Source organism: Garra rufa, chromosome 4 (assembly GCF_049309525.1).
Source record: "Garra rufa chromosome 4, GarRuf1.0, whole genome shotgun sequence".
In the NCBI taxonomy this organism is placed as follows: Eukaryota; Metazoa; Chordata; class Actinopteri; order Cypriniformes; family Cyprinidae; genus Garra; species Garra rufa.
In genome coordinates, this window is record NC_133364.1 from 1,250 (window position 1) to 23,876 (window position 22,627).

General features: G+C 34.6%; 1 protein-coding gene across 1 annotated transcript in view; it reads right to left on the bottom strand.

The window, feature by feature from the left end:
- Positions 1–317: 317 nt before the first annotated feature.
- Positions 318–22,627, bottom strand: part of LOC141333094 (proprotein convertase subtilisin/kexin type 5-like) — a 58,605-nt gene continuing 36,295 nt past the window's right edge. The window contains exons 11-20 of the mRNA XM_073838016.1: positions 21,051–21,168; positions 20,777–20,965; positions 20,453–20,589; positions 17,666–17,791; positions 17,474–17,576; positions 15,188–15,381; positions 15,023–15,107; positions 6,382–6,485; positions 872–1,010; positions 318–782 (exon numbers count right to left, since the gene is read on the bottom strand). Of these exons, the coding sequence (XP_073694117.1) occupies positions 638–782; positions 872–1,010; positions 6,382–6,485; positions 15,023–15,107; positions 15,188–15,381; positions 17,474–17,576; positions 17,666–17,791; positions 20,453–20,589; positions 20,777–20,965; positions 21,051–21,168 (1,340 nt within the window). The 3' untranslated portion in view covers positions 318–637. The remainder of the gene's footprint in view (positions 783–871; positions 1,011–6,381; positions 6,486–15,022; positions 15,108–15,187; positions 15,382–17,473; positions 17,577–17,665; positions 17,792–20,452; positions 20,590–20,776; positions 20,966–21,050; positions 21,169–22,627) is intronic.

The window sequence follows — 22,627 nt, forward strand, 5'->3', positions numbered from 1 at the left end:
ATAATTATGTGTCAGAAACAATAAAACTGAATTCTGAGAACTCAGAACTGTGAGGTGAAAAAAAACTTTATTTTATTATTATTTTTATTTATTTATTTTTTAATCTTAAGGCAGCAAATCAGAATTTCTTAAGGATCACGTGACACTGAAGACTGAAGTAATGCGAATGTAAATTTATTCCTAAGATGCAAAGCTGAATTTTCATTTTAAAATGTATTTATCTATTTAAAATATTTAAATAGAATACAGTTCTTTTAAATTATAATTATATTTTACAATATTAACATTAGTGTATTTTTGATGAAATACATGCAACCCTTTTGGGAATATTTGACTTGTAAAAAACAAAAAAGTTTGGGGTACTGCCCCCAAACTTCAAGTAAACCAAGTAAAACATTCACATTCAACACAGAATAAGAATTTGGCAGAAAGTGCGCTTGATTATGGGAAGAAAAAAAAATGTATTTGCAAAATAGAATTTTCTTTTTAATTTGGGGTGAAATGTGACCCAGACATATTTCCAACATCAGAAAAACAAAATAAACACACCATGATTCAACCCCATGCAAAAACTAAAATATTTTGTTGCACAAAAGATTCAGAACACAATCTGCAGGAAAGAAACCACACAATAATTTTACACATGGATGAATCGACAGTACTCACCATCTTTACAGATGGTGCTGACGACACACACGCCATTTTCCAGGTTATAGCCGCTCACGCAGGTGCTGCAGTTCCTCTCCCCGGGCCCTGCGCAGACGTAGCAGGTAGGATCACACCTGCAGGGACAATCCCAACCGTGATGCATCATTACCGCTTAAAATGTAAACACTTTCTCAGATGTCACTTTTAGCAATGAAATACTGACTTTTGACAGGACTTCTGGACATCTCCGTTGTCTGTCGTTTGTTCTGCCAAGTAATATCCCACACTGCAGCTGGAGACGCAGCGCCACTCCTCAAAGTAATAGCCCGGAGCGCACTCATTACATGCTTCAATGCCAGTTCCTGAGCACAGGGAATACCATCATGTTCCCAACAAGCCAGACCGCAAATAATTTGGAATACACTTTGGAATGTACACACTTAGAAACAAATCCTTTTGAAAGGGATTCCTCTGAGAATATTTGGCAGCCACTGTGCATTAGTTACAAAAAATACAAATATCCTATTGCTTGTAGGGAAACTAAATCTTAAAAGGCACGTCAAAGCTTGTTGGGTCAAAATGATGACGTAAAATTTGACTTATGTCAGAGTTTATGACATACTAAGTCGTAATTATGATAAAGTTAAAACTGAGAAGTTAAAATGATCACAAAAACTATAAATATTTACTTCAATTATGAAATAAAGTCGAAATTATGGGATGAAGTTGAAATTGACATTAAGCTGAGAAGTCATAATGTGACATAACTGTGAGATAAAGTTGAAATTGACAAGTTGAAATAATGACAAAAATGGACACAAGTCAAAATGATGACATACTAAGCCATTATTATGGTAAAGTTTAAATTGACAAGTCAAAATGATGACAAGTCATTTATGAGAAAGTTGAAACTGACAAGTTGAAATTATGACAAAAACTGACATGTCAAAATTATGAGAGCACAAGGGAATAAAGTTGAAACTGACAAGTTGAATTTAAGACAAAAAACTGACATGCCAAAATTATGACATAAGTCATAATTACGAGATAAAGTTGAAACTGACAAGTCAAAATTATGACATACCATCAATTACAAGATAAGGTTGAAATTGACAGGTTAAAATTGACATACTAAGTCAAGTACAAGAGTTTAAAATGAGTCTAAACTATGACAAAAACTGACATATGTAAAAATTATGACATTCTAAGTCAATTACGGGATAAAGTTGAAATAGACAAGTCAAAATTATGACAAAAACTAACACGTCAAAATTATGACACACTATGAGATAAACAATTATGAGATTAAGTTAGAATTGACATGTTGAAATAAAAAAAAATGACATGTCAAAATTATGACAATTATGAGAGCACAGGGAATAAAGTCAACTACAAGATAAAGTTCAATTTGACAAATCGAAATTATGACAAAAGCTGACAAATCAAAATTGACATACTAAGTCAATTATGAGATAAAGTTGAAATTGACAAGTCAAAATTATGACAAAAACTAACATGTCAAAATTATGACAATTATGAGAGCACAGGGAATAAAGTTGAACATACGAAGTCAATTACATAATTGTCAAAATTATGACAATAATGAGAGCTCAGGGAATAAAGTTGAACATACGAAGTCAATTACGAGATAAAGTTGAAATCGACAAGTCAAAATTATGACAAAAACTAACATGTCAAAATTATGACATGCTATGAGATAAACATAATTATGAGATAGTTGAATTTGACAAGTCAAAATTATGAAATACTAAGTAAATTATGAGATAAAGTTGAAATTGACAAGTCGAAATTATGACAAAAACTAACATGTCAAAATTATGACACACTATGAGATAAACAATTATGAGATAAAGTTGAATTTGACAAGTCAAAATTATGAAATACTAAGTCAATTACGAGATAGTTTAAATTGACAAGTCAAAATTGACAGTTAATTACGAGATAAAGTTTAAATTGACAAGTCAAAATTATAACATACTAAGTCAGTTACAAGATAAAGTTAAAACTGATGAGTCGAAATTATGAGATACTAAGTCAATTACGAGATAAAGTTGAAATTGACAAGTCAAAATTATGACAAAAACTAACATGTCAAAATTATGACACACTATGAGATAAACAATTATGAGATAAAGTTGAAACTGACAAGTTATAACAAACATTTACGACACTAAGTCAATTATGAGATTAAGTTCAAATTGACGTTGAAATTAAAAAAAAAAAACTGACATGTCAAAATTATGACAATTATGAGAGCACAGGGAATAAAGTTGGACATATGAAGTCAATTACGGGATAAAGTTGAAATTGACAAGTCAAAATTACGACAAAAACTAATGTCAAAATTATGACATGCTATGAGATAAACATAATTATGAGATAGTAGGGGTGGGAATCTTCAGGCACTTCACGATCCGATCCGATTCCGATTCTGGGAGTCACGATCCGATTCCAAAACGATTCTTGATCTACATTTTTTCCCCAATTAATTCTTCTGCTGTGCAAATACAACTTTACAATTTTAAAAACATGTAAAATTGCAGTTTATATGCTTTTTGTTTATAGTTGAAATCTCTGTAAAAGTAGGTGTGTCAATCTTCACTGGTTTCAAGATTCAATTTAATTTAATTACTAACTATTAAAAACTATTGAACTATTGAAAACTATGTTTTCATTATTAACTAAATATCATGATGCTCACATTCTTAGTTTTCAATAGTACTGCACATGGCTACATTTTCATGTTTTATTTCAAATTTATTTTGTGCCAATTTTACTTTATTTTTTAAACTATATAAGCAAGGTATTTTTAAAACAATTAATTATTTAAAATAAGTGTTCTTTAGGTATCTGAAAGTTTACAGACAATAGTTTTTCTTTTTTCCTCATTACTGCCATTTTATTATTACTGATGAGATCATAGACGGGCAGCTTTAACAAACTAATGCACAGCAGTGGCGAACGGTGACTTTTTTTTTTTTTTTAACCAGGCATGCTTAGTGCTAAAACCACCAGTAATACCAAAAATAATTATATCTTTAGATTATTTAGAAACCAATAAAATCAGAGACGAAATCATATTTTAATATTTCCTCTTTTCCCTGTTTATTATTATTTTAAAAAATTATAGACATTTTATATAGGCTATTTTTTTCAGTGGACTTTCACATTTTGAATTGTTGAGAAATTATGATAATATACAGTTAGGATGTTTTTTTGTTTTTGTTTTTCATTTGATTTAGTCGAGTAAGTTGTGCATCAAACACAATATGATTTTCGGCAATCAGGATCTGGCAGCAACAGCGCGTTTTTCCGCTTGGGCGAGCGCTTCGCGGACAGCTTACCCCGCGAATAAAGTCATGCGCATGACAGAAAAACAGAGAATGCGCATCAATTCTGAGGAGTCGAGGAAGATGCGGAGAATCTGCTTGCCCGGAAGATTCTATCTCAAATAAGGGATCAACTTATAAGCATGTTTATATTATTTAACACGTGAACGCAGTCTCTCTGACAGCCTGGGTATGCGGAGCATTAGCAGCTTATATGGACGGAACGCCACTGATGCACAGATCTATTTCGATATATCAGATGTTTTGTCCTGCTCTAAAAACATAACTGACTGTATGTACAGTTTCGTTTAAAACTATTTGAAAACGCAAGTGCATTTAACCGCATCTGCAATCGAGCTTTAGGACGAACAAACACAAAGCGCACGCGAAAGTCTGTCAGTGCATCTAATAGTACTGCATTCCAGACGGCAGAAATGAAAGCATAACTTAAGTAAAACACGGCAGGTGGAAGCACACAATGTCAAGCAGTGCGCACGAGTCTCACAGTGCAAATGCTGTGCAATGAAGCCGGCAGCGTCTCTAGCCCGCACACGTGCCATAAGCGAAAAAAAAAAAAAAAACAAGCTCAGAATCGATTCTGAAATATTAGGAATCGATTCAGAATCGTTGAAGAGAGAATCGCGATGCATCGGAGAATCGATTTTTTCTCCCACCCCTATGAGATAGTTGAATTTGACAAGTCGAAATTATGACATACTAAGTAAATTACGGGATAAAGTTGAAATCAAAATTATGACAAAAACTAACACGTCAAAATTATGACACACTATGAGATAAACAATTATGAGATTAAGTTAAAATTGACATGTTGAAATAAAAAAACTGACATGTCAAAATTATGACATGCTATGAGATAAACATAATTATGAGATAGTTGAATTTGACAAGTCGAAATTATGACATACTAAGTCAATTGCAGGATAAAGTTGAAATCGACAAGTCAAAAATATTGACAAAAACTAAAATGTAAAAATTATGACATGCTATGATATAAACAATTGAGATTATGAGATAAAGTTGAAATTGACAAGTTATAACAAACATTTACGACACTAAGTCAATTATGAGATTAAGTTAAAATTGACATGTTGAAATAAAAAGAAACTGGCATATGTCAAAATTATGACAATTATGAGAGCACAGGGAATAAAGTTGGACATACTAAGTCAATTACGAGATAAAGTTGAATTTGACAAGTCAAAAATATGAAATACTAAGTCAATTATGAGATAATTTGAATTGACAAGTCAAAATTAGCAGTTAATTACGAGATAAATTTTAAATTGACAAGTCAAAAATATGAAATACTAAGTCAATTATGAGATAATTTGAATTGACAAGTCAAAATTGACAGTTGATTATGAGATAAATTTTAAATTGACAAGTCAAAATTATAACATACTAAGTCAGTTACAAGATAAAGTAGAAACTGATAAATCGAAATTGACAAAAACTTCAAAAACTTACTTGCTAGATTGTAATTATAAGATAGGTGAAGTCAAAATGGACGGAAACCCATAAATGATTATGAAACAAGCCATAATTATGAGAATTGTGACATTGTCAAAATATCTTAATTTACACTTCTATGTCAATGACACAGTACGTCAATTTCAATATCTCATTATTATCACTTAGTATGTCGATTTTGACTTCTCATAATTAAGCTTTTTTATTTCATAATTTGGACATCTCTTACTAACTCCTAATTTAGACTTTTTGTATCATAAACTTAATTTACCAAAGCATGATCTTTTTTCTTTCATGGCGAAAATATGCTTCCTTAGATTAGAGGCCAACTCAAAAGGTCCTTTACAACCGTGTTTATTACTTTAATTACCATCCCAGAAGAACTTTAATTTGCTCTTGTGACTTGAACTAAAAAAGCTTTTTGTGAGCAGTAATTTTTTGAAAAGTAGTAGCGAGCTGTTGCAATAAACACAGTTTAAACAAAAGTGATCATCATCGTTAGTGTACACGTGTGCATACATTAACCGCTGTTAAAATCTGGGGCAGAATCTGAGCTAGCAACAGTAATTGTGCTGGATAAACTATATTCAGAAACTAAGCACTGGTTGTTCTGCAAACCCTTAGTAATTAGCTGCAATTTCTGGACACTGGAGAGAACAGCGTTGACGTAATAGTCTCAGCAGGCACTTCACAGTCTTGTTAAGTCTACAACTTCAAAATTACATCATACTGTGCATCTTTTTTGTGCACAGAATGATTATAGAGCCAATCAGTGTTCTCTCCAAAAGAATATAGAAAATGGCTACTGGAAGGTATTTTTTAAAAATTACTTTTAAGCAACAGATCATAATCAAAGCCTACTGCAAAACTAAATGGAAAATAAAGTGTTTACCTGCACAGGTGGCACAAGTCGAGTGGCACTTTTCACATGCTCTTCGGTGCCCATTATAATAGGTGCCAGGTTCACAGCTCAGCTGACACTTATTCCCCTGTAGACTAGCAGGAAAAGACAGACAGAAGCAAAGAAAGAGGGAGAGACAAAACGGAAGAGGGAGTTATTCAAAGAGGTTCAGCGATAAGACAAAAGTTATTGTAAAAACTTGTTCTTCACATCCTGCTTTTAAAACTGTGAGAGGGGCGCCAGAGCATATCAGGAAAAAAAGGAGAGTAATGAGTAAAAACAGCAGGTGGGGCTAAAAACACAACACTTTTTGGTATTGAGGTTCTCATCCAGGGGCCTGGGACCCACTAGGGGGCCTCAGCAGACTTCCAAGAAGGCCACAAGATGACTTAAAATTATTTAAAGGGGTCATCGGATGCCCATTTTCCACAAGTTGATATGATTCTAAAGGGTCTTAATGAAAACTATAACAGCTTTGGTTAAAATTTCTCAATGGTAGTGTAAACACCCTTTTTACCTTGCCAAAATAAGCTCTGCAAAAATCAACCTATTCTGGTGGATGTTGCTTTAAATGCTAATGAGCTCTGCTCGCCCCGTCCCTCTGTTGGTGTGACATCACCAAAGTCTCTCTAAAGGGGTCGTCGGATGCAAAATTCACTTTTACATGTTGTTTGAACATTAATGTGTGTTGGCAGTTTGTGTACACAACCACCCTACAAATGTTAAAAATAGGGGTGTGAACCGACAGTGGTCTTACGGTTCGGTTCGATTACGATTATCATGTCATCGATTCGGTTCAATACAATATCTCGATGCATCACGATGCATTGACGATGCACTACATACTCATTTTTCAATTTTACTTCAAATATATACAATTGTGTTAATAAATACAAACAGTTAGATATATGAGCTGAAACTTTAATCTTACCTTCTCAGAGAAAAACACTTCTTGAATGTATCAAACAAAACTAAAGACTGGGCACAGAAGACAACAGCAACATTTAGAACAAATACACAAAAGTAAATACCTGGGCTTTGGTTTCGTTGTAGAGTTCCTAATCTTTCTGAAAAGTGTCAGCGTGAGGGAAGCTTATATCACGGCTCCATTATATTTAACAGTGGCGAAATATATCTTTTGCTATAAAAGCTGCCGCTATAGTCATTTTAAACGTGAAAAACTAAACCGAATACGATTTTAACCGAGATTCTACCGCTCAGATCTTATTTAATTGAAACGAGGGAACGAATAGAGTCCCGCACGAGCCCAGCCTGAGACTCTCAGACCCGAGCCCTATCTTTGTCCGACAGAACAGAGTTTGTGTTGCAGCCATTAACAGAGTTCAGTTTGGATTGTAATGGCAAAGTGGCTAGATTTCGTTTTGTTCCCTTTTTAAGTTAATTTAGAAATATGTTTGGAACATTTTCTGTTTGATAAATTCAAGCTTTTGATTTTTAAAGTAATGACCTAACGACCAAGCTGTCAGCGGCAATGAGTTGAGCATGTTTGATCAATTTAGCCTTCTAAAACCATCACGACTTGCATTAAATAAAATCCATAGACATAAAACACTTGATGCATTTCAGAATATTAATTTAAACATTTAACCTAGATAAATGTGCGTGGTTAGACGCATATCCAATCGTTTGCGCGGAGAGTGAAAGCAAAAGCGAAAGCAGGCTTTGCAGCTGCACATTGAAGCGCCAGAGCAATCACTTTCATTTTTTTCTTAATAACAGTGGAAACCTAAAATACACCATTTTTGTTGATAAAGGTAAGAATAATACATCATTCAAAACTGCAAAAGGTCTACTACTATTATTAAGTGCACTCACAATATCAACAAAACATTATATTTGTGTAAAATAGCTAAAGAAAACGGTGCTGAGCCAGATAGACGCGCTCAGTTCGTCTTTTCAACCAAATAAATGATGTTTGTTAGTTCGTTAAATGCACCGCTGTGGAAAGAAAGTGGCGATAATCCTTTCAGTTAAAATCTGAAGACTTATTTTATTCATGTGGAGTACTCCCCTCGTTAGCCCAACCCCCCTTCCCAGAAAATTATACAAGCCCCACGGGTCACGTGTTCTGGCACTGGGACTGAGTACCGATACCGAATCGTCCTTGTCTGCATCGCGATGCATCGTAAAAACTATTAATTTTGACACCCCTAGTTAAAAATCCACAAAGTGTTTTTTTTAATTATTATCTTACTATTATCTTTACTATTATCTTATTATTAAAAGTAATATCCCCTTTTTAAAATCAGGTCATTCTCAGCTTCTTGTCGGTGTGACGGCACACAGACAGAGGCCACTCCGACAATAGTTGATTGACATGAGCGCCTTACCATAGACCCGCCCTCACCGAGCTGAAACACTCTGACTCCGATCGCCATTTTGTGACTCAGGTGCAGGGGAAGACAAGAATGTCTCTGATTGAACGATTGAGGTGTTCTGTTGTTAGATGTAATAATGAACATAGCTGTAGTCATTTACTACCATCATCTGAGCCACTGAAGATGCAGAGGATTAACGTTACTTTCGTTTTTGAAAGGAAAGCGCAAATCCCGATCTACATATGCGTCTATGTTCGTGCGAATCATTCGTGATGCAGCAAGTCATAAGGCAAGTCATGTCACTCGGCTGCCATCTTTGAAACACCTCTAGGGCATGCAAGTGCAGCTTCTATCTCTTTGAATGGGGAAACATCAAATTCTCCAAAACTGTTCACCAAGTTTACGATTAAATTTCATACTTGAAATCACCAATGAAATCTCACAAAAACTGCCTCATAAATTTTATTCCTTGTTCTCCAATAGCGTTAAAAAAGCTTATATTTCAGACTAGATCAGCCAGTGCGCATGCACAGTACTGAGCGCACGTCTCAGAGCACTGATTGTTTGTATAGCAACAGGGATTTCTAACGGCAGCTGCAGTGACACGCTGACTTTACTAATCAACGATTGGCTCTTTCATTAAGAAGGCGGGGCTTCACGGCCATAATGAGCGTTGCATTTTCTCCCATTCAAAACTATACGAGGGACACGTCTTGGGTATTCTAGTCTTTGGACGTCACACATACAAGATGCTGAGAATAGCTTGATTTGAAAAAGGGGAAATTATTTTCACAGATTAAATAAAAGCCACTGGGCGGATTTGATCATTATAGGGTGTTTGTGTATACACACTGCCAACACACATTTAAGTTCAAAAGTGAACTCTGCATCCGATGACCCCTTTAAAATGAGACCAAACAAGCAAAAATAAGCTAAAACCTAAAAAAAAAATAGATAAATCAAGACTGTAAACTGGCATCATATTTCTGATTTCATCAACTGCTGTCATTTCAAAAACCAGAATTGGTCTTGGAAAATCGGGATATATGAGGACATTTAAAAATTTGATTAATAAACTAATTCAAAGTAATTTTTCAAGTTATTTAAAGCTATAAAATATTTTATTTGGTAAAAAAAAAAAAAAAAACTTTAATCACAAATGACTACAACAGTCATGCAAATTAGTTGGTGTAAAAATGTAATCCCTGACGAAAATTCAGTTACCATTTTATTTAATTTAAAAAATGCCTTATTATAGAATTTCCCTTGCTTGCTTCAACACTATGACGGCATTTTAGTGCCACGTTAAAAAATAAAAAATCTAAAATTACGATATTAAAGTCGTAATATTATAAAAAATTATAGTAAAAATGTTTCGTGAATAAAGTCGAAATTACGAGAATTGGGAGCACCAGGAGAATTTGCCAAGCCACCGGAATTGATTTGAATATATGTGGAATTATTAGCAGAAATTATACCATGTGTTATACTCGCAGGGACAGTATGCTTGGAAATAATATTTCACGTCTTCGATTGTATTCATTAGGCCTATTTGTAGTGCGCCAGCCACCTAATAATAGCAATAAGCTTTGTGCTTTTTGGTACTTTTGATACAAAACAAAGTCTCAGCTTTAAAATCTGTCAGTTTAAAGCCAAATAAAAACAATGTGTCTTTCAATTATGTATTTTTCATGCTCTTTAATGTGGCGGGACAAATCGCTGTATTCATGGGAATCTTTTTTTTCGATTACAATGAGACATTCATTCATTTCATTAAATTATACAGTTTTATTTGTGAAATTCCACCACCTACTCCTTAAAAACATCTGTGGTGTCCAATCTTTCATCTGTCACATGTATATAATTAAAAACAACAATAAAACATTCTAAGAGTTGAAGTGGACTCCAACTTGTTAACATATTGACTATTGTTGTCTTTTCTGAAGAATATAAGGGACTATTTACAAGTTGTTTTATTCACGGTATAATACAGTAAATGATTGGAAAAAATATATTAACATCTTCCATTTATGATTTGTAGTGCGCCAGCCACCCAGTAATTGCAATAATTTTGTGCTTTATTGCTTTTAATATAACACCGCTCAGCTTTCAAATTTTGTCAGTTTTATCACGAAATACAAATTATAAATGTGTTTCCTCTTTATTTCAAGTTTCTAGCACAATATAAACGTGAAAGGAACATGAGAATGAATGAAAAAAAAAAACAGTATAGCCTAATTTAATAAAACAGATGTCTCATTGTAATCGGAAAGATTTCGACTTTATTCTCATAATTTCGACTTTAATCTCGTAATCTTAGATTTCTTTTATTTTTTAACGTGGCACTAAAACACTGTGGTAAAACACTGCAAAATAAATGGTTGAGTAAATAATGATTATAATATGTGAGGAAATACCTATCAAACTGGTTTTCATGCAGCACTGTAGAGCTGCTTTTTTAATCACACTTTTTATAAAAGGCCTACCATCTAAACTCATGCAGCAGACTAATAAACTTTTCCCAAAACAGCCACAAATGACTAGCCATATGAATAATTACAAAGACTGTAATTGCAACCTTAAACAGAGAAAAACTTTGGGCAGAAAAACTCATCTCATCTGTACACTATCCCTGCCATCCTGCTCAATACCTTCTGTAATATAAACAAGTCTAAAAAGATCAACAACGATGGATTAAAGTCCAAACGAGTGGGTGAAAAAACCTTTACGTATATTCAGAGAAAGTTTCAAAACCATTCACAGAACAGCTGCTGCGCATTACGCCAGATTTTGTGCCATGACCTGTTTTTCTTTTCTCCCTCTGTTTTTTCCACCTCTCTCTCTCCCTCTTTATCGAACGTCAGAGAGGAGTAGGAAAAGCCCAAGCACAATCACTCACTAGAGAGAGTATTTCAACATACGTCTGAACTCAAGAGCTACGACGTGTGTAACAGGACGTTTCCAGTGATAATTCAGCGTTTAGCCAACGTGGCTTTATTTTGACAGCTCTCAGCGTAGATCGTTGGAAAGTATCATTAATTTTAGTCCAGGATTTTAACTGTATTTCATATACTGGCCCAAAAAAACATGTAGGAGGTGAAATACTCAGGGTTCGTACAGATACTGTAAAATGAAATTACAGAGACTTTCAAAGACTTTTCAAACACTACTTTTTTGATTTTCAAGGACTTCAGAGATCTCACTTATCAAACAAAGTCTTCTATTTCAAATTCTTAAAAACGACAAATAGATAAATAAAAATATACCAATAAAAAAAATGAAGAAAAGCACATGCACTAAAGTATTACGTAGTATATTACACTTTTACTATAGTAATAATTTAATGTGTATAATTTCTTTATTGTTTCTTTGTTTTGTTTTTATAACTGTACTGCCTTAATGGTTTGAAGTTTTCTACTGTTTAAGGAAAAAAAAAAAAAATCAGAAAAAAGATTGACAAAATTGCTCCGAAATCCTGATACAAATGGTTTGCGAAACCACACCGAAGTCTTGATCTGAATCAAATGATTTGCGTTTCATGCTCTGAAGTTCCGATCTGAATAATGATTCACAAACCATCATTCCAGATCAGAAATGTGCATCGTTATTCATTTCATTCATTCAATTCGCAAAATAATTCACAAACCTGTTCCGATCTAAATCAGTTGATTCATAATACACGCTCTGAAATTTTGATCTGAATAATGATTTACAAACCATCATTTCGTGAATCATTTGACTTCAACCAGGACTTCAAATAGTGTATCGCAAATCATTTGATTTGAATCATTCAATTCGCAAAATGATTCACAAACCAGTTACGATCTAAATCAAATGATTCGCGATACACGCTCTGAAGTTCCGATCTAAATAATGATTTGCAAACCATCATTCTAAATCTGAAATTCTGATCTGAATAATGATTCAAGAACAATCATTTCATTTGAGTGCAGATCGCAATTCATTCAACTTAAATTGGAACTTTGCTTATCGCAAATCATTTGAGTTGAATCATTCTATTTACCAAAAGGGTTAACAAAGCAGTTAAGATCTTAATAAAATTATTTGTGATATATGCTGCGAAGTTCAGATTTGAATAAAGATTTGCAAACCATCATTCCAGAAGAGAAAATGCATATCGTGAATCACTTGATTTCATTCAAGACTTCAAATTGTGTATTGCAAAACATTTTACTTGAATTATTCAATTCGCAAAATGATTTACAACCCAGTTACAATCTTAATCAAATGATTTGCGTTACATGCTCTGAAGTCCCAATCTGAATCAAATTATTCGCAAACCATCATTCCAGATAACGAAATGGTGTATTGCGAATTATTTGATTTCGATCAGGACTTCAAATCATTTGATTTTAATTATTCAATTTGCAAAATGATTCACAAACCAGTTACGATCTTAATCAAATGATTGGCGATACATGCCCCAAAATTCAGATCTGAATAATGATCATTCTAGATGAGGAAACCGCAAATCATTTGATTTGAATCATTCAATTTGCTAAATGATACACAAATCCGTTCCAATCTAAATCAAATGCAATACATGCTCTGAACTTCCGATCTGAATAATGACTCATGGACCATAATTTCATTTCAGGACTCGGAGCGCAGATCATGAATCATTCGACTTAAATTGGAACTTTGTGTATCGCAAATCATTTGATTTCGTTCAGGACTTCAAATCTTGTATTGCGAATCATTTGATTTGAATGATTCAATTTGCAAAATGATTCACAAACCAGTTACGATCTTAATCAAATGATCCGTGATACATGCTCCGAAGTCCCGATCTGATTCAAGTGATTCGCAAACCATTATTCCAGATGAGAAAATGCGTATTGTGAATCATTTGATTTCCATCGGGACTTCAAAATCATGTATTCACAGGAACAATCATTTTAGACCAGGACTTGAAGAGCAGATCACAAATCATTTGACTTAAATTGAAACTTTGCATATCGCAAATTATTTCATTTTGATCAAGACTTCAAATCGTGTATCGCAAATTATTTGATTTGAATCATTCTATTTGCGAAATGATTTACAAACCAGTTCTGATCTAAATCAAATGACTCGTGATACATGCTCCAAAGTTCTGATCTGAATGATTTGCAAACCATCATTCAAGATCAGGAATCATTTGATTTCGATTGGGACTTCAAATCATGTATCGCAAATCATTTGATTTGAATCATTCTATTCGCGAAATTATTTGCAAACCAGTTGTGATCTAAATTAAATGACTCGTGATACATGCTCCAAAGTTCCGATCTGAATGATTCGCAAACCATCATTCAAGATCAGGAATCATTTGATTTCAACTGAATTCAATTTGAATGACTCAATTCGTGAAATGTTTCACAAACCAGTTACAAATTTGATTCGCGATACATACTCCAAAGTCCCAATCTGAATCAAATGATTCATAAACCATCATTTCAGATAACAAAATGCATATTGTTAATCATTTGATTTCATTCGGGACATCAAAATCGTGTATCGCAAATCATTTGATTTGAATTAATCCATTTGCGAAATGATTCACAAACCAGTTACGATCTTAATCAAATGATTCGCAATACATGTTCCGAAGTCCAAATCTGAATCAAATTATTCCCAAACCATCATTCTAGACAAAAAAAAATGCCAATTGGGTGTTATTTGATTTCGATCAGGACTTCAAATCGATCTGAATCGAATGATTTTAGGATTTCTGAACAGTGAATCATTTAGCAACACAATGATTTAACTAATTTGAAGTTTCGAAAAGATCAGTTTCAATGTGCTTTTTAAAATCGTTACAAGCAATGATGAAATTAAAAAATGAATGGCTATTTTCCTTTAAACTGGTTTTTGCTAGAGAATCACTTGAAATGAATGATCATATTCACGATTTTTAATCAACAGGAGCGGTTCCAGCGTAAACTTCATCTGTTCCTCTTTTCAGGACTTCAGCCATGTTTACACAACACTGTCGGTAATACTACTTTCTTAGCTTGATGGTTTTCTGACATTAACTGACATAAGCAAAAAAGATATGGCGTCTTTTAAATTGCATGAAAAGATATGTGCTTACTGACCAAATTTAAACACTAATTTCACAGATACATTGTCTTTCAATAATTCAAGCACTTTTCAAGTTCCTCTTCAGGAATTTTGCCATTTTCCAGGGTTTTCCAGGCAATGCATTTCAAAAAGTCAAATTCAAGTACTTAAAGCACTTTAAGCACCTTGTACCAAAATACTGTAGTTGTTGCAATGGGCTGAGTTACCTGAGACCAGTTTGGCATTCTGTGCAGATATTCGCAGATGTGCATTTCTTGCAATTCTCGCTGCACTTCCGGCACATGGTGAGGTCTGTGAGAGAAGAGCCACATGAGGTCTCAAATTCAACACAATTCACATCTACGAGTGAGATGAAATGAAATTGGACTTGCCCAGGTCCAGGTAGAAGCCGTCAAGACAGGAGCTGATGCAGCTGTTTCCTCCCTCCACGAGGTACAGTCCCAGGCGGCAGGTGGAGCACTGATCGCTGCGGCTGCCGACGCAAGACTCACACATCGGTGAGCACTTCTTACAGCGCTTCTTATCGTCCCGGAAAAAGCCAGTCGGACACTCAGGTACACACATCCTGAGAGACAGACAGACGGAGGTGGAAAGAGAAATGGAGAGAGACAGACACAGACAGGAAGAGCCACATGAGACGAGAAAAATCAACATCTGGCAGACGCGAGGAAAGACTTTCACCAGGAAACAAAGGCAAAAGTCAGGGTCTGAGAAAGCCATCAGCTCCAGATGTGAGCATGGCTTGTGTAACTTGGGATACCGGAGAACAAAAAATCTATAAATGTAATCTTGACACGTGCACGTACACACAAACACGCAGTGTCTGGGAAGATGTGAGATGTTAGCAGGGGAACGCAGACACACAGCTGTTGTCAGCATGTGCTTTCATGTTTTTATACGAGTTAATTAATCTTTTAACTCACAAGTAAAATCATTTTCAGTAAAAAAAAATAATACTTTTAGTAATAGAAGCTTTTTGCAAATGTATTAAAACTTTCTGAATTCGTTGGTAGCTGTAATTATGTTACGCAACACACATGCTCCAGGTTGGGGTCTTGTGTCACTCTGTAGGGAGTTTATTTTGCAATAATGACCGACTGGCTGTACATTAGCCGGTTCATTATAAGGCTACATACCAGACAAATGAATACATGGACATTTAATACTGATCTGAGTCAATGGAAAATGTGCCAAGTTCATAGAAATGTACTCAAGTACTCATGCTGCTTTCATACACTACTGTGTAAAAGTTCTAAGGTAAGGTTCTCTTTTCTCATTTATTTGAGTAAAAAAAAAAAAAATACAGTAATTTTGTGTAATATTGTTACAATTTAAAATAACTGTTTTCTCTATGAATATATTTTAAAATGTAATTTATTCCTGACGCAAAGCTGAATTTTCAGCATCATTACTCCAGTCGTCAGTGTCACATTATCCTTCAGAAATCATTCTAATATTATCAATGTTGAAAACAGCTGCTGCTTATATTTTTGTGGAAACAGTGATACAATTAAAAAGAGCAGCTTTTCTTTTAAAAATAGAAATCCTTTGTAACTTTTTAAATGTCATTAACATTATAAATGTAACTTAAGATACATTTAATAAATAAAAATAAGAGTATTATTGTAATGTAAAAATCTACTAACCCTGACCTTCTGAACAGTAATGTAATGCAAAAACAAATGAGATTTTCATATAAAAAGTTAAAATTGAATGACAAAAAATGTCTTAATTGTCACATCTTATTATGCAATTTAATATTGATTAAATGTTTCCAAAATTTTAAAAGGTGAAATCTATTTTTTTACAAATATCATTAAATTACAATAGAGCTGTCAATGAATTTAAAAAGAATTAAATTGCACATTTTAAAAAATTAATTGTGATTAATCCCACATAACAATAACGTTTTTAAATATACTTTTATATTGCCATCATTTTACATTCTTCAAAATTAATGCAGCAACAACATAAAGACAGTGTAATTTTTAATATTTGTTTAATGGCATCTTTTTTTTTATGACTGAAGGCAAGTATAACTGATACCAATATTACTGATGTCTTGGAAATTGTTCCTTTTTCCCTAAAAATTAACTATTGACTATAGCCATTCAACATTATATAGTATTATATGTATATAAGAGCCAACAATTTTAACATTTGTTAAGACTTATAAAAGCTTCTAATTTTAGTGAACTTTAAACGATCTTCACAAAAACCCATTATAATAAATGTCATATTTACCTGTGCCCTTCGGCAAGTTGGAAATATACAAGAATTGAATAAAGTTATCAAACACTAAAAAAAATTAAATATAGATGAATTTGTAAAGCTACAAAAGTTATTGATTTCCTTATTTTATCTTTGTTCTGTGATTAACAGACATCACAGCAGCTGGGTTATTAGCTTATTTGGCTGCTATTACTTTAAGAGCTGCCGCTGCTAAACGTGACATGGATCTGATACACATTATTGTTGTTTCGCTCGCTTTAATATTACATGATTCAGGCTACAGCGTGCTCCATGAGCACAGTATAATGGCTGACAGGACAGGACAGAGTTTGGAGACCACTGGTATAAGTTAATAACACACCAAAACAAACACACCAATCAAGTATAGGTATTAAGGTGTACTGATGTTGTGAAAAGCTGTGTACCTGGTGTTGTTCTTGAACTTGAGGAAGTAGTGGAGGCAAGTGATGCACTGCTGGGGCCCTGGACCCTCACAGCCATTGTCACCACACTCAGGGTGGCACAAGCCTTATGTGATAAAACAGAAACTGATCGGTTTCCACAGTGCTGGAACATCCACACTACTCAGCAATGCACAATGAAATTATAGTACTTACCAACATACTCCTCACTGTATTCGTCATCAGGCTGAGGCTCTGCCAGTGAGCGGGGCTTGTCACTGCGGAATGAGTATGGATGCACGGAGGTGCCATAAAGTATAAGAGACCACTCTTTCAGCTTGCCTGGAATGAATCACAAGTCAGTCGTGTGCAATGCATATCATTAAGAATCAATCATTTATAGCACTCACATTTCTCAGCCTTCCCAAATGAAAGAGATTATTCACTAGTATGTCAGTATCAGTACTTAAACTAAGCAGACAAAAACTGATGAAATTAACGTAGAACTGCTATTAGATATTCAATAAAGAAACATCTCTATCGCCTCCCCTGAGTCCAGTTTTAACAGACCCCTTAAAACGTGCAGTGGGTTTGTTGGGGAGTAATTGAGAATGAATGGGGGAAAGAGGAGGCAATGCCTCTATCCCGATATGATTGGTTATGAATGGTTATAATTGGTTCATGTGATGAATCCCGCCTCTTCCTCATGCGCATTCACAAATCAGCCTGAATGAACAATATAATGGCGTTAATGGGAAGACTAATTGAAAAAAGGTAAGTAAACAGTTCATACACTTAGATTCATCAAAATAAGACTTAAAGGGCATGAAAACGTAATCTGTGGGAGTTTTTAGTGAGTAATCAGCTTGGTGAAATTTAAAGTAAATGACTGATGATCAGAAAAACTCAAAAATAGGTAAAAGTTGACTATTAAAATGAAAAACTGAACATACGTTCACAAATAAAATATATCATTTAAATTGTAAGTGTCTTGAGTAGTCATTTTGGAATAAATGTAAAATGCTTAAACTTGATGTGATTCATACTTGGCTTTAATAAATAGAATATAGATTATGTTGTTAATGTAAAAATATAAAATAGAATTGTTTTCTTTCGTTTTTCTTCCATTCATTTCTTTTCCCTTTTTCCTCTTTCTTTCTTTCCTTCTTTTTTTTTCTTTTTTCCTTTCTTTCTTTGTCTTTTTTTCTTTCTTTCTTGAAAACGTGACTGGGACACAAATTTACATTTGATTAAAAATAATCTATTTCATTTAAACAACAGATTTTGATATGTTGTATTATTAAAGTGATATATTTTCTCATAATTAGATGCTGTCATTAAAACAATATATGTTTCACATTAAAATGACATTTTCTAGTAATAGTGAAATGCTGTTATTAAAACAGTATAATTTTCTAATTAAAATGACATTTTCTTGTAATAATGAGATGATATTAAAACAAAATTTTTAAGACTCATGAGATTAAAAGAATATATATTTTCTTCTAATAATACTTTTTTTCATAAAAAGCAGTATGCTTTCCCCATTATAATAATATATTATATTTTCAAAACAACATTTTGTATGTGACGTGACAAAAATAGATGTCACATCCAGCTTTAAAGGGGTCATCGGGTGCAAAACTAAGGTTGTTTGAACATTAATGTGTGTTGGTAGTTTGTGTACACAACCACCCTACATTGATAAAAATCTACCCAGTGGTATTTCTTTAATCTTTAAAAGTAATATCCCCTTTTTAAAATCAGTTCATTCTCAGCTTCTTGTCATTGTGACAAAACACATTTGATTGACATGAGCGTTTTACATTAGACCCGCCCTCACCGGGCTGAAAAAGTCCAAATACGATCGCCATTGTGTGACTCAGAGGAAGAGGAAGACTGTAATTGAGAGGAAGACTGTAATTGAGCGATTGAGGTGTTCTGTTGTTGGATGTAATAATGAACATAGTAGTCGTCATTTACTCCCGACATCTGAGCCACTGAAGACGCAGAGGTTTAACGTGACTTTCGTTTTGAAATGGAAAGTGCCGATCCACATATGCATCTATGTTTGTGTAAATCATTCGTGATGCAGCTTCACCCACAGCAGAAGTGAGTATAAGGGGTTTTTATGCATCTTTGCAAATGGCCTTTCTTAATAATGTGCTTGTTGGCATGTTTCGCCGCTAAACGCAGCTAAAGTAAACGTTATCCCAGAGAGGGGCGGGGCGAGCAGAGCATTTAAAGGGGCCATGTCTTAAAATGAGCTGAAATTTTGCATAGCTGATTTTGACAAGGTAAAAGGGTGTTTTTTACACTACTAGTGAGAATGTTTAACCAAAGTATATTAGAGACTTTTCATTAAGACCCTAAAGAATCATATGAACTTGTGGAAAATGGGAATCCGATGACCCCTTTAATATTTAATATTTAATTGGCAGTCGCCAGTTTTAAAACTAACTTGGATGAATATGAATCTCACAGATCACTCAATTAACTTTTATTCTTTGGGTCACCCTACCTGAACTGTTAAACTGTAAATCACCACAGTAAATGTTGGTACTGTGGTAGTTTTTAGTCAAAAATCATTAGGTAAATTATTATATTAAGTAAAGATCATGTTCCATGAAGATATTTTGTAAGTTTCCAACCAAAAATGTATAAAAACTTAATTTTTGATTAGTAATATGCATTGCTAAGAACTTCATTTGGACAGCATTAAGGCGATTTTTCTCAATATTTAGATTTTTTTGCACCCTCAGATCCAGATTTTCAAATAGTTGTATATCTCTGTCAAATATTCTACTAACAAACCATACATCAATGTAAAGCTTCTTTATTCAGCTTTTAGATGATGTATAACTCTCAGTTTCAAAAAAATGACCCTTATGACTGGTTTTGTGGTCCAGGGTCACATATATTAGTGAAATCATGTCTGCATAAGACCATATGGTGTTTTCAAAGGTGAAGTAACAAGTAGTGAGTTTTGTCTGGAGAAAGTACCTGGTGCTTTCTGGCTCCTGAGTTGGGACGGAGAGTCATAGATCTCTAGTATCCAGTCTCCAGCAGCTTTCTCTCCCCAGCAGTGAGTTGTCATGAATTCCCAGTTCTTAAAGCCCTCCATTGAGTGATCAAACAGCCTGCAGTAACAATAAACAGATGCTATATCACAGCACAAAATGCGCTTAAAAATACTGGACCAATTGAGTGGAAATCTGGGAATTCTTCCACTGAAATTCACCAGGGAGAAAGAACAAACCACAATAGGCAGTAAATCTATCAAAGTAGCCATTTACTGAAGATTACTGCATCGTCTGTATACTGTACCTATTGGCGAGCAGCTGTGACTTTGTCCCTGATGGTGACGTTAAGTTGATTGACAAATCTCCTCGCCGCGGGTGAGTAATTGTAATACGCACAACCACATGCTCCAGATAAATAACATGATGGTTTACGCTATCCGTGCAGCCTGTCGCCTTGTACACCGAACGAACGACATGCTCTGGACGGATGGTTCTACGGGAAACAAATCTACATTTACTTTGACTTGTAAAACTTATAAATGACCTGATGTGGGAGGTTCAAGAGCTGTTGCATATACCTGATTTGTTTATCGGCATTCTCCACACAGATGTGCTGTGTGGGAACTTGTTTCCAGCGCTCTGCCTCTTTCACCATGGCCTCCGCGTCCATCAGCCCAAAGCCATACAGGTGACTGACTGTAAGAATATTTACAACTTAACTGTTCAACAAAAAAATAACAATATGCACACAGATTTAGAGTTACTATTAACATCAAAATTACTATTAATCATGATGCAGATCAGTGCTATATGTGACCTAGTCTCAGCCTCAGACGTCACGCCCACGGAACGTAACACTTAACTGGAAACACTTCAGGAATGTCGAAGTCGTCATCTGATTAGTTGAATTTGATCGGATTTCCGGGAGACGGGAGTGTCGCGTTTATTTTCGGTCCGCCGGGAAACAAAGCGCAGACTGATTTACTCGGCATTTTGCTAAAAGGTGCTTATGCAGACGCCATTGTTGTTTAACACAATTGCGACGTTCGCGAACAAATTACTGACTTACTGCTTGTTTTCCCTCTTCTTCGTTATCTTTCAATGCTGGTTATGTCAATGACTGACTTGTTGCACGCCAGTCTGTTGTTGTGGGGGCATTTCCACGCCCCGAAACGTGACGCTGAACGAAACAAACTGTGATTGGTTGTTTGACATGTGCCTCGGCCAATGAAAGCTGCCATGAATTCCAGACCTTCAGCCGTCAGTCTGAAGGTCTGGCTATGCGAGACTATATGTGACCTGATCTGCTGAAATGAGTCGGAAGTCGCAACATTTTATTTTAAGATACGACCGATAATGTGGAAAAAGAATGAAAAAACTGATTTTTCTTTAAATAGCTAATTTCAAAGAACAGACATTCAATAATAATCTCCCCAAGTTTCGTAGTCCAGATAATTGAGTAAAAATATTTAAATGACTATTAAAGTTGGCTTCAAGTTTTACTAAATTCGCTGGAAATGAACATTGCTTTTCTCAACTCCTCTCGTCACTTCTGAGCATTTCCCCATTTTTCAGGTATCCCCTGAAACGTCACTATCTCTGTATAAAACCAATCAAAAAGCTTAGAAATGTACACAAACGGCGATATAAAAGCTAATAATTTGTCAGTTTCGACTGACCGGCACTCAGTTGGTCCAGCCATCCTTATCAGACTAGCATCTAGCGGAAACGGAGCATGAATTTGTCACCCCTGTGGATGAGGATCACGATGATAATGAAAACGTTGAACAGCCTGTGACTGACGTTGGGGAAGTTAATAGGGTCATGTCTAGTTGTAAAGCAGTGTGTGTGGGAACAGTTAGCAGTGATCGAGATGACAAGTTAGCCAAAATACGTGCCTTATGCTGTAAAGGTTGTAAACTCAACGATGGAGTTTTCTGTCTTACTGCGTGTACATGAGCCTCAACCTGGTTTAATAGCATTTATATATATATATATATATATATATATATATATATATATATATATACAGGGGTTGGACAAAAAAACTGGAACACCTGGTTTTAGACCACAGTTAGTATGGTGTTGGGCCTCCTTTTTTTGGCCAATAGAGCATTTCGTCTTTGGAATTGTCATATACAAGTTGGACATCTCC